Source organism: Semicossyphus pulcher, unplaced genomic scaffold, assembly GCF_022749685.1.
Source record: "Semicossyphus pulcher isolate SPU_LCO1_2020_fin unplaced genomic scaffold, fSemPul1.0.p SCAF_14, whole genome shotgun sequence".
NCBI classification, from domain to species: Eukaryota; Metazoa; Chordata; class Actinopteri; order Labriformes; family Labridae; genus Semicossyphus; species Semicossyphus pulcher.
The window spans coordinates 7,107,743-7,121,681 of NW_027211648.1; the positions used below are offsets into that span (position 1 = coordinate 7,107,743).

A 13,939-nucleotide genomic window follows, 5' to 3' on the forward strand; every position below is an offset into this window, starting at 1 on the left:
ACGTACCTTTCACCCCTGGCTGTTTCCCGTAGTTGAAATATATCGGTGGCGATAAACAATTAGCCTACCTTGGGAATTTATCCAAGATAGTCACATTATGTAACAGTTAAACTTGTCAGCAACTTAGGCTAAAGTTTGGCTAGTAAGCTAGCGTCGCTTAGCTTAGCTTAGCTTTTGACTGTAATGGACATCCCGATTTGCCACGGTTAAGCTACTTTTACATCAAATATGCAAATAATTCAATAAATAAACATCAAGGTAAATTAATTCGGATGCTAGTGAAAATCAGAATTCAGATCATAAAACACAGGACAATAAATAACTGTTCACAGCAGATGAAAAACAGACTAACATTAAGGTTTTTCCTCACTTAAACTAAGGGGCCATACCAAAACAATAAAAACATATCAAGAACAAAAGTACACAAAAATGTGTGAACAAGCACCTCCACAGACATACAAAAAAAAGACACTAACAACGACAACAACTGTTAAAAAATCATGTTTATATAAAACTGTGAAACTTCATAAAACTTAACTTTTGCATGGAAGAAGCAGCACAGAGACATGAACTGTACAAGGTTAATGTTTGTAGTAATTTACATTTATAAAATGTATCAAAATGCGTAATGTAGGCTAAATACATAAAAACTATGCTTCCTTAATTGTAAAGGACAAATGATAAAACTATTTTGTCTAAAAGAGGCAGGTGCAGTGTACATTTTCAACAAGTGATGGCTGTATACATTCTACATTTAAGAACAGCAAAGTTACAACACATCTTTTTTTGCTTATAAGAATACTGGTTAAAAACATAAAACATTAAAATTCAAACATGTTCACAATTTCCTTGATGCAGAAGTGGTAACTGAAGCATTACAACTTCAAAAAGTGTATCAACATTTTAAAACAAACATGTACTGAACAGCAGCTCCGATCGGCATGCAGGTCGACTCCTGCACTGTCTTCATTTTAGCTTGACTTTTGTGCTCTTCTTCTTTGGATTTTCTAAATGGGAGAAAAAGAAAACATCAGAAAAATAAACAAGTCAGTTAATCAATTTCTAAACGTTACAAAACTCATAACAGTAAAGAAAAATAAGATCATTTTGTTATTTACAGTTAATGATGGTGGATGAAATTAAAAGAAAAAGTTTAAATTTGGGCTTAAAATAGGCCCACTTGGATGCTAACGTAACAAGTGGAACAGTGGAAAAGAACAGAACAGGAAAGTACCACATCATTCAGTCAGTGTTAAAGAGAAGATGTACAGCTGCGTCTTGTGTACCTTTAGGATCAAAGTCTAACGTGGTGAGACGATTGATCAGAGTCATCGTTGTGGCTTCTTTCCACACGTCACCTGACAGGAAGAAAGTCTCATAGAGTGAATAATATTTGATAAAAACGTGAAAATAAAAATTGAATTAATTATGATCTTTTTTTACCTGAGATGTGTACATTTTCTGTGGTTCTGGCTTTAAGTGACAGTGGTTTATTAGGTCTTGACTTGGAGGGTACGGCGTCATTACTCGTGAAATCCACCTCCACCTGACGATGGCGCCGGGACTTGGCGGCCTGAGACACAGATTCAATCATACATTTGTGATGATTTATTAAATGACATGAAAAGAAAATACATTAACACAATACACATCTTTTAAAGACAAACTCATGTTTGTCCTTGACCTATTAAAAGAAATGTTACAAACACCAACCTCTGCTGCCTCTCCGTAGGCCTTAGATTTGATGGAGGCGAGAAGCTCGGCTCTTTTGGAGGACTGAGGAGACAAAACAGGCAGTCAGTCAACAGCACCACTCTCTGGACTCACTCAATATTACTGTTTTAAAGGTACAGGCTAAAGACTTCATGTTGTTTTTATTATGTAATAACCTGCTGATTATTTTCTCTGTTATTCAATTGATTGCTTAGTTTTTAAACAATCAGAAAAATAGTGAGAAATGCCGTCACAAATACCGAGCACAAAGTGACAGCTTCATAAATGTTATGCCCCCCAAATTATGAGATCAGAATCTGATTTTCCACTTAAAATTATTTAAACAAATAAAAGGAAAAGCTGCACATCCTCACAGTTTTGAATCTGGGACCATGAAATCTCTTTGTGTGTAAAATCACAAATATGATGATCAAATAAGCTTCCAATTATTTATTTGTCAATCGACCAATTGATTAATCTAATAAAATATTCAGCTGTATTTGTATATTGATGGTTATTTAATTTACAGCAATGCATTTTATAAGCTTTTCATGTTTTTAAAAATAATATGTAATTTGTCAAGTCAATTAAGATATCAAAAAGAAAAAGTACCTCCAACTTAAGTAAATGTTCTTCCATTACTTTGTAACTCACCTCCTGCTGTGATGACGTTCCCTCACCGCTGTCTTCCTCTTCAAGATTCCCATCCTGACAAGACAATAATCATCTTATTATGTCATAAATGACAATAATCTATAATGGTAAAGCAAATGTAAAAGCATTTATAATATGCAATAACTGCACAATTTTGCCCCCTTCCTTATTCTTCTCACCTTCTTTTGCTGCCACTTGTAGAAATCCACCACAGTGCTGCGCAGCTGAGGGACGAGATCTTTTTGGATCAGATTCACGGACGAGCCAGATTCTCCTGGTGTCAAAGCTGCAGAGGTCTTCAACTTCTCATAGAGCCCATGGATGTTGGACAATTCCTGCAAAGGAAAAACAGCACAATTTAACCCTCTGAATGATCTACCTTTAAAGTGTTTGTGGGGTCTCTGCTCACCTCCAGCAGCTCGATGTTGATCAGCTCCTGTGGACGACACGCTCGCTCCATGAACTCCTCACACAAGGGCGACTTGTCCGCCTTCCTCTTCTTCCTGAAGGTAAGCTGGAAGGAGAGGAAGAGGAGGAAAATACAACAGAGGAACACAAAGAGGAGGGAGGGAAATTTGCAAGTTGTTATGTATTATACTGTTTACTGAAACAAAAATATTTTTTTAGAATGAGTTCGTTCATTTTTAAGAGTCTAAAAAGATTTGATAAGCTGGACTGTATTTTTATGACAAACAAACAGAGGTTATTTATCAGCTGAAATAGCACTGTGTTATATATCGTTAGAAAACGGTGCACTCTTTTACTTTGTTTCTTGTCCCATAATCGTTTGGTTCACCCTGTATGGTTTTTATACATTATAATGTGATAATGTAGCTTATTAATCCTTTAAAGGGGGTCCCAGCCACTGACTCTCTCCAATAGTTTTATAATATTTCAATATTAAATGATATTTAGGATTATATGTGAATATCAAATATGACTGTTTCTGTTGGTGGAAGGCAGCTTACCAGAGTGGGCATGGCAGTGAAGTGGAAAGCTTTGAGGAACATCAGCTGCTGGAGGATGTAAACGACATCCAGATGCTTAGCGTCCACTGCGTCTTTCTCAAACTTCTTCACGTCCTCCCAGTCCCTCAGTGCCAGACGGATCTGCAACCGGAATCATACAAAGAACTTATCATCAACAATTATTTTATTATTATTTTAATAATTAATTAATTAACATAGAATTTATTTAAGACATGCATATATGTAAATGTGCTCTGTGCCTGACCTGCTGTGGGGGCGAGGCAGTCTGACATTGATACAAGCTGTACAGCAGATAAAGTCCTCCCACTCTGATCTGGAAGCTGAACGGAGGCAGGAAGAAGTCGCAGGCTGTGTCCATGATCAGACGACTGAACTTTCGCTTCTCATGTCTAACTGTCCCGCTGCAAAACAATACAATTTATTTTTCAAATTCAACCTTACATTCCAAAACTTAAATTACTCATGACAATGACATCACATCAGAAAACATGGAGACAACATGAAAATGTATTAATGAGAACAGAGCAAAAATGCGTAATAGAGCTTTTGTGAGCAAGATAAAACTGCAGGTATGATGAAAGAAGTAAATCAATAATCAGATAATATAAGACGTATGAAAGAAATGCATGATGCTTTGATTTCGACTGTATCTAAAAACAAAAAAGCTATTTGACACATAAACTTGACAATTAAAGAGATATTTTTTAAAGGTACCTACTAGAAAATCTCTGAAAACTTCATTTCCCTCCATATCTTGGAGAAAACCTCGAAGCGGACAGAATCTGTTTGCTTGAAGCGGCCCAGGAGCTCCTCACAGTCTGCTTTCACCAATTTCCGAGATTTATCCATCTCAGTGCTGCTTTCTCTGACGTATGAAATATAAAATAAAACGTCAAAAATGTTATCCTTTTTACAAACGATTATGTTTAACCATTTTCCACGAGAAACGTTTAGTACTGAGCTATAAACAAGCAAACGGAGGGATACTGTTATTGTATACACACGACTCAACAAGACTGTCAACGGTTATTTGCGTCATCAGTCCCCGACGTTTTCTCCAGCTGTGGTGGTACCTTCATTACCATCGTAAATAATACCGCTCCACTCTTTGTATTTAAAAAGACGTTAAATTGACACAAGTGAATGTATATTAATCATGTATATTTTTAAGATATTTGTTTAGGAATAATATTTTAACATAATATAAATCAACTAAGACAAAAATGTAAATATGTAAAATACTTTAGGAGAGAAAGTGTAAATCTTTTGATAGAAAAATATTTTGAACTTATTTCCGGTCAATAATAACTTTTAGAGTTCTGAAAATGACTTCTCTGATTATGAAACTCTAATATTGCACCGTGACTAACTGACCCCTCAAGAATATCTCCTAAATGCATTTGTGTTAGTAAGCGTAGACGTTAATCAAATTCTGTAACTGAACGCACCATCAGGATATCCTTGACGTCTTCCGGAAGTAAACAATCCTCAGCTGACGTGGAGCAAGATCGTTTCACATCCAACAGGACGGACTGGGTCAACTGAAGCTAAATTCACTGATTTAGAGAGGCATTTGTCGCTTCAATATCTTTCTTCTTTTACAGTTTATTAAATGGGCTCTGTTAGAGTCGTCTAAACTCCCGGGATAACCAACTGCAACTAAACTTTTAACTCTATAGCAAAATGGCGGCAGCGGACGAGGCCAGCAGACCGTTCGCTGGGCTGTCAGACGTCTCTATTTCGGAGGACATACCCGTGGAGGGGGACATCTCTGTGCCTATCAGCTCAGCCAGGCGGGACGATGAGTTCTCCACATTGGACGAGCCGGTGAAAGAGACCATCTTGCGGGACCTGCGGGCCGTGGGGAACAAGTTCATCCACGTCCTGTACCCGAAGCGGAGCTCGGCTCTGCTGCGGGACTGGGACTTGTGGGGCCCGCTGCTGCTCTGCGTGACGCTGGCTCTGCTGCTGCAGGGCGGCGCGGCTGACAGTGACGACCAGGGAGGACCGCAGTTTGCAGAGGTACTTATTTTTGATCTCTTCTGCCTTTTGCTGTTCGAGCTCCCAAAGGTTTGCTGAATGTATCAGTGCTCTTAAATCTCTTCTTAAACCTTAATTTAAATATTATTTCCCTCTGTGTAAATTGATATCTATGCTTTCTTTCATTTAATATATATATATTTTAATCTTATTTTCAATATTTATGTGAAGCTCTTTGTAACATGCTTAAGCAATGTGCCATATAACAAAAGGCAATTATTAATATAATTATTTTATTTAAAACGAAGCAGTTAATCATTTTTTCAATCGATTAATTGATTAATCCTCTTGGCTTTTGTCCTGTGTTCTGCCCATATCTTGTGCCACTGTCTTGTATCCTTGTCTGAAGACTAATTGAGGTAGTTGCTTATAATTATGTAGCTAATATTTGCCTATATAAAACATGAATTCTCTCAATAAATCCTCAGCAAAAAATTTTTTTTTCTTCTCCAGGTGTTCGTCATCATCTGGTTCGGCTCCATCATCATCACCCTCAACTCCAAGCTGCTGGGCGGCACCATCTCCTTCTTCCAGAGCCTGTGTGTTTTAGGATACTGCATCATGCCTCTGACGGCGGCCATGGCTGTATGTAGGATCGTCCTGGTCGGTGGCTCGGGGACTGTCAGCTTCGCTGTGCGTCTCGTTGTGGTGACGGCGTCCTTCGGCTGGTCCACCTTCGCCTCCACGGCCTTCCTCGCCGACAGCCAGCCCCCTAACCGCAAAGCGCTGGTGGTGTACCCGGTGTTCCTCTTCTACTTTGTGATCGGCTGGATGATCCTGACGTTCTCGCCGTCACAGTAGAAGAGAAACAAAAGGAACGGACGTGAGTTTAACTGACTAAGATGAGGGAGGTTTTTGTGGAGTGAAAGAACTCAAACACACACCGGTATTTGCCTTTGAATGAAGATGAATGACTACTAAAATGACTGTGAGAGTTTCTGGGCGTCTGATATTGTAATTAGACTCACGGGACTCTAAAAGGATTCCTAATTAACTCTTTCCGGTGAAGCGAAGGCTCTCTCTCAGATTCAGAGGAGTCCTTGGGACGGTGTGCTGCAGATGGAGAGATAAAAAGCTGATGAATATGTTCATATTTTTCCAGTTTGTCTCCCAGATATGTTTACGAGCTGTGTATAAATAAAGTCTAAAGGCTTGTATATAGAAATGTTCTATGAATGTCTGAACTACCAGAGCTATGACTATACTTTTTCCTCCTGGTCTCCTCCTGCTAGAGGCAGGGTTTCCTCCTGACAGCTTACATGTTCACACTACATTCTTCTTTTTTAGTCATGTAGCAGGAACTTTTATGCAACTTGACTAATAACTCTCAAGCATTGCAGGCTCTAGTCATCCCTTTTCAGCTTTTGTCTTTTTTATTTTGGGGGGAAATTTTGTTTTTATTAGACAGGTGATAGAAAATTACAACACCCTGATGGAGCATGTTGAAACAATGGCGGAGGCAGGCAACAAGAGAGAGCTCTGCTGATACGCTGTTCAGCCTAGCAAAGATGATTATTTTATCCATATAAAGAAATAGTTAAATATTTTGTAAAATATGCTTTTTGACTTTCGTGCTGAGCGTTAGAGGAGAAGATTAGTAGCTGTCATGTGTGTGCGATAAATTTGAAGCAGTGGCCAGTTAGCTTAGCACAAAGGCTGGAAGCTGGGGGAAACAGCTAGGAAAGAACTCCACCGAGCATCAGCTCTAAAAACATTGGGGAAAAACTCCTCTTCAACATCAATCTTCTCATCTAACACTCAGTAAAGTTGCAAATAAGTGACTATTTCTTAAGGGCTGAAACAGAGGTCTTGCAAAGGTCGGTGAAATGTTTGTCTGGTTCCTCACCGACGTGCCCACATTGTGAAGTCATCAGAACGTCACAGCCACATGGCTGCTCAGTCTGTTTTTTTGGATGTTAGTGTTTGTTTAAATCTCCATCTTTCCTCATGCAGAAGTAAAACACAGCGGTGTAACAACACCAGAGCAAGGCAGAACTCCACAGTGCATGGTGCAGCTTCATGACAATAAATCAGCTCGCTTTAAACTGGGTGAAAAAGGAAGAAAATGTGTTTTTGCTCAGATGTGGTGTGGATGTTTGGTTCACAGATACTGTCTGTTAGGAATAGTTCTTTACTGTTTGATGTTGCCTCTTCATGGCGCCCCCACATCCCTGATTTTTAGCGATTCAAGAGAATGATGATGATGTGAAAACACAAAAGTTAAACAGTCTGATTAACCGGCTTGTCTTTTCCTGTTACACTGGCACCTCACCTGTCAGCAGCTTTTACTTTCGGCATAAATGTGTTCACGAGTCAGCCTTTGCCTGGGCTTGTTTGAGGACGGCTCGCTGTGGGTAACTGAGCAATTGCATCACTAGCAACAAACGCTTCGGTCATCTAAACTGAGACTTTTTCAAGGATGTGAAACAATCCAAGAGGCAGAAAATAAAACAGCGATCACACTTTCTCTGACTATTTACATGCCGACTTTATGCTCTCTACGGAGTTGAAGTGGCATTCTGGGAAATGTAGGAAATCAATTACTGGGGCTATTTTCTGTTGATTTCTTTTAATTTATATGTTTTCATTGACATCCATAATTGTAAAAGATTAAAATATATTTCATCAGCTGTGAATATTTGTACATTTTTCTTCAATCATTATTGTTTAAACGTAAGTCGATGCTGCTTATGATGCTTTATACTTATAATTTCAGAAGTACATTTTTGGTCCAGTAAATGCATTTGCCGCCATTGTTACAAGTTATCTTGCAAAATATGAAAAAAATAATAACTAGCCATATATATGGCTAGTTAGTAAATCATAAGTTAAGTTACCAATCAGTACACACAGATTGCAAAGATCCTAACACACTAAACCTGTTGGTCCACATTCTGTATGAGAGACATGACATTTAGTCGATCGCAATTTGTTTGGATGCGAATCTGCAAAGTAAATAGCTCTCAGATGACTGGAGTAAGAAGTATAATGTTTCTCTTTCTCTCTGTCCTCTCTGAACCATCGGGTAGAAGCATAAAGTAGCATAAAATGGGAATGCACTGGTTGCTGCTTTCAAAGAGTCCTTGTAATGAAATAACAAAAAACAAAGACAAATCTGAGGATGAATTTCAAACATTTATTTTATGTACAGAATGAGGAATTTGCCCGAGAGCATAAATACTATAGTATCGTACATATATATAGTTTTTTGTGACTGAATGCAACTCAGCCGATTCAACAAAAGGACTTCCTCGTGAAAAAATATGAACAAGACGATGAAACATTTTTGTAAACACACTCCCATCTTATATATGCATTTTGGCTTCACAACAGTTTGCCCATTGTTTTAAAGAATAACATTTAAAAAGAAAAAATAGTCGATATGATACAATGAATATATAAAACGACTAAATGAAGTCATGTTACATATTCACCGATCAAAAATGCTTATTTATACAAGCATTTAATTAAGCCTCAGGGCTCATTTTTTACTTTCTAAATACTTAAATACTTCTATTAAACTTTTGGAGAAGACTAAAGTGCTTTGACAACATGACGTCAGCGGCCTGAGCTGCCACTTTAAGCGCTGGACGGCGAGCGTACTGATGGAGGAGATGGAGCGGCTTCCTGCTGCAGGTAGATGAGGTATGGGGGGTGGTTTGTTCCTGGGTTTCTTTGGTTGAAAAGGGCTACATGTTGGTCTGAGAAGTTTCCCATGAATTAAGTGACTTAAAAAAGATTCACAGCTCGTTGTGGAAGTGTTAATGAAAACTGATAAACAAGCCCAAAAAGCCCAGAGGGCTCAAAACTCCAGCAGGAGCGTCAGCGGCTCCATGGAGTTCAGTACGATCTCTTGTTTCTGTCCATAGACTCCCTGCTCCACCTTCACGTCCGCCTCCGTGCACTTCACTGAGGCGGACATGAGCTCCATGCAGGCGGACACCAGGTTTGAGAAGAGCTGGGCGCCCCACCACAGCTCACACCCTCCCTTGTATTGCATCCTTCTCTTGGGCACCGGCTCTCCGACCAGGGAGTCCTGAGGGACGAATAAAACGCTCCCAGGGAGGTCGAGAATGGAAACCAAGTGCCGGGTGTCTTTCCGGAAAAGTCTGGTGGACATCAGACTGTCGGCTGTTGTGGAGCCAACAGAAGAAAAAAGAGGCGGGATTAAGATTAGATTAGATTAATGAATGAAGAAATTTGTTCACTAAATCCAATTATATATTCTTGAAAATTGATGTCCTGAGGAAATGTCCTGCAGGATTCCAAGAACAGACGAATGTCCTATCAGAAAATTCAATCGAAATATCCTTTTATATACATGCACGTATCTAGACATGAGACCATGTCTATGAGGAATATCAGTCGATTACAATCTGACTACTTACTCACCAATTTCATGAGTGATGTCCTCGGTGGCTCCGTGGAAGAAGCACACATACACAACCATCCCCTCCCCGATCTGAGGACAGAGTACAGATCCATTTAATACAATTTCACTAACTGAATCAAACTTAGTTCTTAAAGGGCCAGTTCACTGATTTTCAACCTCAGTCCTATCATGCTTTTATGGGGAGCTAACGCCATTATGGTCGAAAGAAATTTCACTCTGTGCCTTTGGAGGACGCTATCCGCCTCTCCAATGGATCCTGGAAAACCTCCACCAGACTACGTAAAACGCGTCATCTAGCGGAGGCCAGGGAGCTCGCTAAACTACACTTCCTCAATCCAGCGTCTCTCACTTGGCAGTTCCTTTCAGAGGGAGGGGCGCAATGCACGCTGGGTGTTGTAGGAATGTAGAATGGGTGAAACCTGTTGAGTTGTTTGTACAACTTTCTCCACAGCTACGGCGCCAATTTCAAATATTATTGCTTCTATCGATTACAGAGAACACCAGCTTTGACTGACAGTTTTTTTTTTCAAGTTTAGTCCCATTACGTGATTATCACCTATTATTTTTTCAGTCCTTTTATATTAATTGGAAGCTGTGAGCTCTAGAGAGGCAGAAAATGCAGGTAAGAGAGAGGGGATGACATGCAGCAAAGGCCAGAGGGTTGGCATTGCACCAGGTGCTGCTGTTGTAAACAATGACACTTTGAGCATTTTTAGAAACATTGAGGATGATGTAAGTAAAGAAATAACTACAAACAAAGGTCTATTTTAGATGTTTTAAAGCAGAACTTTTACATATTAAACCTTTGAGAGATATTAACAAAAGAATGAACAGAAAAAATCCCGTCTCACCTCCGCCCACTGAGCGTCCGCCCCGTCCAGGGCTGGTTTGATCTTCACTCTCGCCTGACTGCACTGCTGGATGACCGTCCGGGCCTGAAGTCTCCTGGGCCTCCGAACAGCAGCAGGGCTGCAAATACACAAATAAACATTATTCAATACATATGCAGTAACATTAAAACTCTTTAAATAACTAAACATGTGTAAAGGAGGATGGTCAAAGGACTTGGTGTTATACCTGTCCACTTTAGGAGCGGGTTTGGCCGTCTGTGTCGGGGCAGAACCAGAGATGGTGAAGACGGGCCAGGGTTTGGTGCTCGAGGCCTTCACAGGCTCCAGACCGACGCTGGAGCTCCTCTTAGCCGAAGAGCCCCCGTCAAGGTCCATCTTTCTCTTCTCAGGTCGCGCGCCACGACCGGCATTCCTGCTGTGAGCTGATATCAGGGACTGGGGTTGAATTTGCTTGCTTGTGGCTTGAGGTAGACTGGGTTCTGCCGTGGGATCAGGTGGATCACGCGACTCTGTGGGCGGTTCGGACATGACCTGGACTTGGACGTAATGTTTTCTGCCGCTGCCCTGAGAGCCGCTTGATTCCTGAGGTTGTGTCGCGTCCTGTGACAGAACCTGGACGCTGCTTTGATTCTCAGGCTGAGCGTCAGAGCTGCTCGTCTCCGCCTGGACTTCAGACTGTGGAGGAGCCGCTGTCTTGATGGACCAGACTCTGGCGACAAAGCGGGTGTTAGACGTCTTTGGCTGGAGGATTATGGGAGTTTTGGGCTTGAGGTTGACAGGAGTTCTTAGATGAAGGAGGATGGGAATTTTGGGTGGAGGGTTTAGGGGAGTTTCAGGCTGCGAGGACGAATGGATCTCCTACGATTGAGATGAGAGATTAGATCATCTCCACTAAAGATTTCAGGCCGTCAGTTTGTTATTATTGGTAAGTATTTTTTCTGTTTTTATTTATAACAGTGATGGAAAAGAAAAGAATCTTTCCCAAAAATAAAACAATAATCACAGGTAGCTTAGTAGCTTAAGCAGTCTTAAAGATATTATCAGGACTCTCATGAACTTAAACCTCTTTTTTAAGATAAGAGATAAGATAAAACTACAGTACAGTACACATTTAAAAACACACTTATATGCTGTGAAACATACCAATCTTTCTTCTGACTTCGGTGCAGGCTGACTCTCTTCAACACAAACACTCTCACCAACTTCATCAGCATCTCCTCCTTCATCCTCTTCATCATGACTGTAATCATCGTCGTCCCTCCCACTGCCACGATGCGAGGAGAGAGAGGAGAGAGAGAAGAGAGAGAATGAGAGGCCCAGTTTTCACCAATAAAACAGCTACTATCTTTACTATCAATATTACTTCTATGTTAACTACTGCAACTTAATGTATCACTGCTGCTTACACTGTTAACAACTACTGCTACAGTTACTACTACTTCTAAAGCTATGACTGCATCTAAACGTTTACCTTTAACAAGAAAGCACTTAAGTCCTGCGTCATGGCTAAAGCACATTGTTTACATAGTATTAAATTCCAAATGTGTCCATGAAGTTTGCCGCAGACAGAAGGCCACCCACCTGTCCAAGCCATCATGAATCTGTGACGACCTCATCGCCTCCAGGACCGATCCTTCTGCCTCTGTTCGGTGGTCTGGTTTCGGCCTCTTCCTGCGGCTGCACTGCAAGCAGCTGTTGATCCACTTCACCACATCGGATTTCATGGTCTTCCAGAAGTACCTGTCGTGGATCATGAACTGGATATTAGTGCTACAGTTAAATTATTGAGCATTTCCACCTCCAGGGTAAATTGAAATCTTATTAAACAAAATCTTAAAAACTAAAAATGACCCCAACTTTTTGTGTTATTTTTAACTTTAAAAGATATAGTTTTTAAAAATGGTCATGATGGCAAAAAAATGAACTGTCATGGTGAAGAGGGACCTGACCCTGAAGGCAAAGCTTTCGATTTACCACTCAATCTACATTCCAACCCTCACCTATGGTCACGAGCTTTGGGTAGTGACCGAAAGAATGAGATCACGAATACAAGCGGCTGAAATGTTTCCTTCGGAGGTTGTCTGGGCTCAACCTAAGAGATAAGGTAAGGAGCTCGGACATTTGGAGGGAGCTCGGAGTAGAGTCGCTACTCCATCGCATCGAAAGGAGCCAGTTGAGGTGGTTCAGGCATCTGATTAGGATGACTCCTGGGCGCCTCCTTTTTGGAGGTTTTCCCGGCATTCAGAGCTCGCTGGAGGGATTATACATCCCGTCTAGCCTGGGAACGCCTCTGAAGCCCCCAGGAGGAGCTGGAAAACGTTGCTGGGGAGAGGGACGCCTGGGTCATCGGATAAGCGGAAGATAATGGATGGATGGATATGTTATGCCATTGGTTTAGTTTGGTTTGTTTGGGTGCGTGAACCACCTTTTCAGTGTTTCAGGAATTTTCCCCCTCTGCATCTTTGTAGAATCAATAAAGTTTCACCTTATCTTGACAGAGATGATTTATCAGGGACTGAGAAGATCCCCTCTCACCTTTCGTTGAGCAGTCTCAGACACTTGTTGACGTCCAGGTGGTTCAGCTCGTTGTGATAATCAATCAGAGCCACTTCGACCTGCTGTCTGTTCCTCAGAACCAAACGCACCCGCTCTCCCCTCACCATGTGGAGCTCGTCGTCTGGGAAACCAGGGAACAAATGTGTCATTGTTGACACATTGCAGATTTTCTCAGCCATTTACTGTCTAAAACAGATGCAAGCATGGTTTTCTCAACAGAAATCAGTACATGTGTTTCTGCTTTCTTTTTAGTAGAGCAGGTCTTTGATTCAGTGGAGCATCGAGGGAATCTGTTTGGGTAATTGATTAAAAAGCGTTTATGGAATCTGGTTTTGTACGAACCTTTCATTGCAAACTGCTTGCAGAACCTCCTGAAGGTGTTTTTCTCTACGTAGCTCAGTCCAGGAGGGTAGGTGCGTCTGCGCAGGTAGAGGTCCGCGGCATCGTACTTGGCAAAAAAGGCCTGCTCACACTGAATACAGATTATAAGAAAACACACAGTAACTTAAGTATCGAATTTGATTGGTTTGACAACTCACAAGGACCACGAATCATTCTGTGACCTTGTTTCTGTCAAACCTTGAATAATACCACATCTAGAACATACCTCGTCCCCTGCAGCAGGCTGGGCCGGACCCTGGGACGGAGTCTGTGAAGAAAACTCAAACTTAACTACTACTGCATCTCTCATTTCACTTCCTCGTTATGAGAAGATCAGACAGACAGTGAGGAACTCCTGTGCC

At 40.9% G+C, this 13,939-nt stretch overlaps 3 protein-coding genes across 3 annotated transcripts; 1 reads left to right on the plus strand and 2 right to left on the minus strand.

The window, feature by feature from the left end:
* Positions 1-890: 890 nt before the first annotated feature.
* Positions 891-5,064, minus strand: snapc1b (small nuclear RNA activating complex, polypeptide 1b). Its single transcript, XM_069661601.1, has 11 exons — positions 4,805-5,064; positions 4,075-4,221; positions 3,601-3,757; positions 3,336-3,476; positions 2,777-2,881; positions 2,547-2,702; positions 2,368-2,421; positions 1,714-1,776; positions 1,444-1,573; positions 1,287-1,358; positions 891-1,007 (listed from the first exon to the last, which is right to left on the minus strand). The coding sequence occupies exons 2-11, from the start codon at positions 4,203-4,205 to the stop codon at positions 967-969; spliced, it is 1,050 nt and encodes a 349-aa protein (XP_069517702.1). The 5' UTR covers positions 4,206-4,221; positions 4,805-5,064; the 3' UTR covers positions 891-966.
* On the plus strand, positions 4,840-7,039 carry yipf6 (Yip1 domain family, member 6). The gene is made up of 2 exons (XM_069661602.1): positions 4,840-5,378; positions 5,850-7,039. Exons 1-2 carry the CDS (start codon positions 5,040-5,042, stop codon positions 6,195-6,197), a joined length of 687 nt encoding a protein of 228 aa, XP_069517703.1. The 5' UTR covers positions 4,840-5,039; the 3' UTR covers positions 6,198-7,039.
* A 1,904-nt stretch (positions 7,040-8,943) lies between these two features.
* LOC138591160 (D-aminoacyl-tRNA deacylase 2-like) lies at positions 8,944-11,168 on the minus strand. Its single transcript, XM_069661681.1, has 4 exons — positions 10,867-11,168; positions 10,641-10,758; positions 9,789-9,858; positions 8,944-9,527 (listed from the first exon to the last, which is right to left on the minus strand). Exons 1-4 carry the CDS (start codon positions 11,166-11,168, stop codon positions 9,199-9,201), a joined length of 819 nt encoding a protein of 272 aa, XP_069517782.1. The 3' UTR covers positions 8,944-9,198.
* Positions 11,169-13,939: the final 2,771 nt, after the last annotated feature.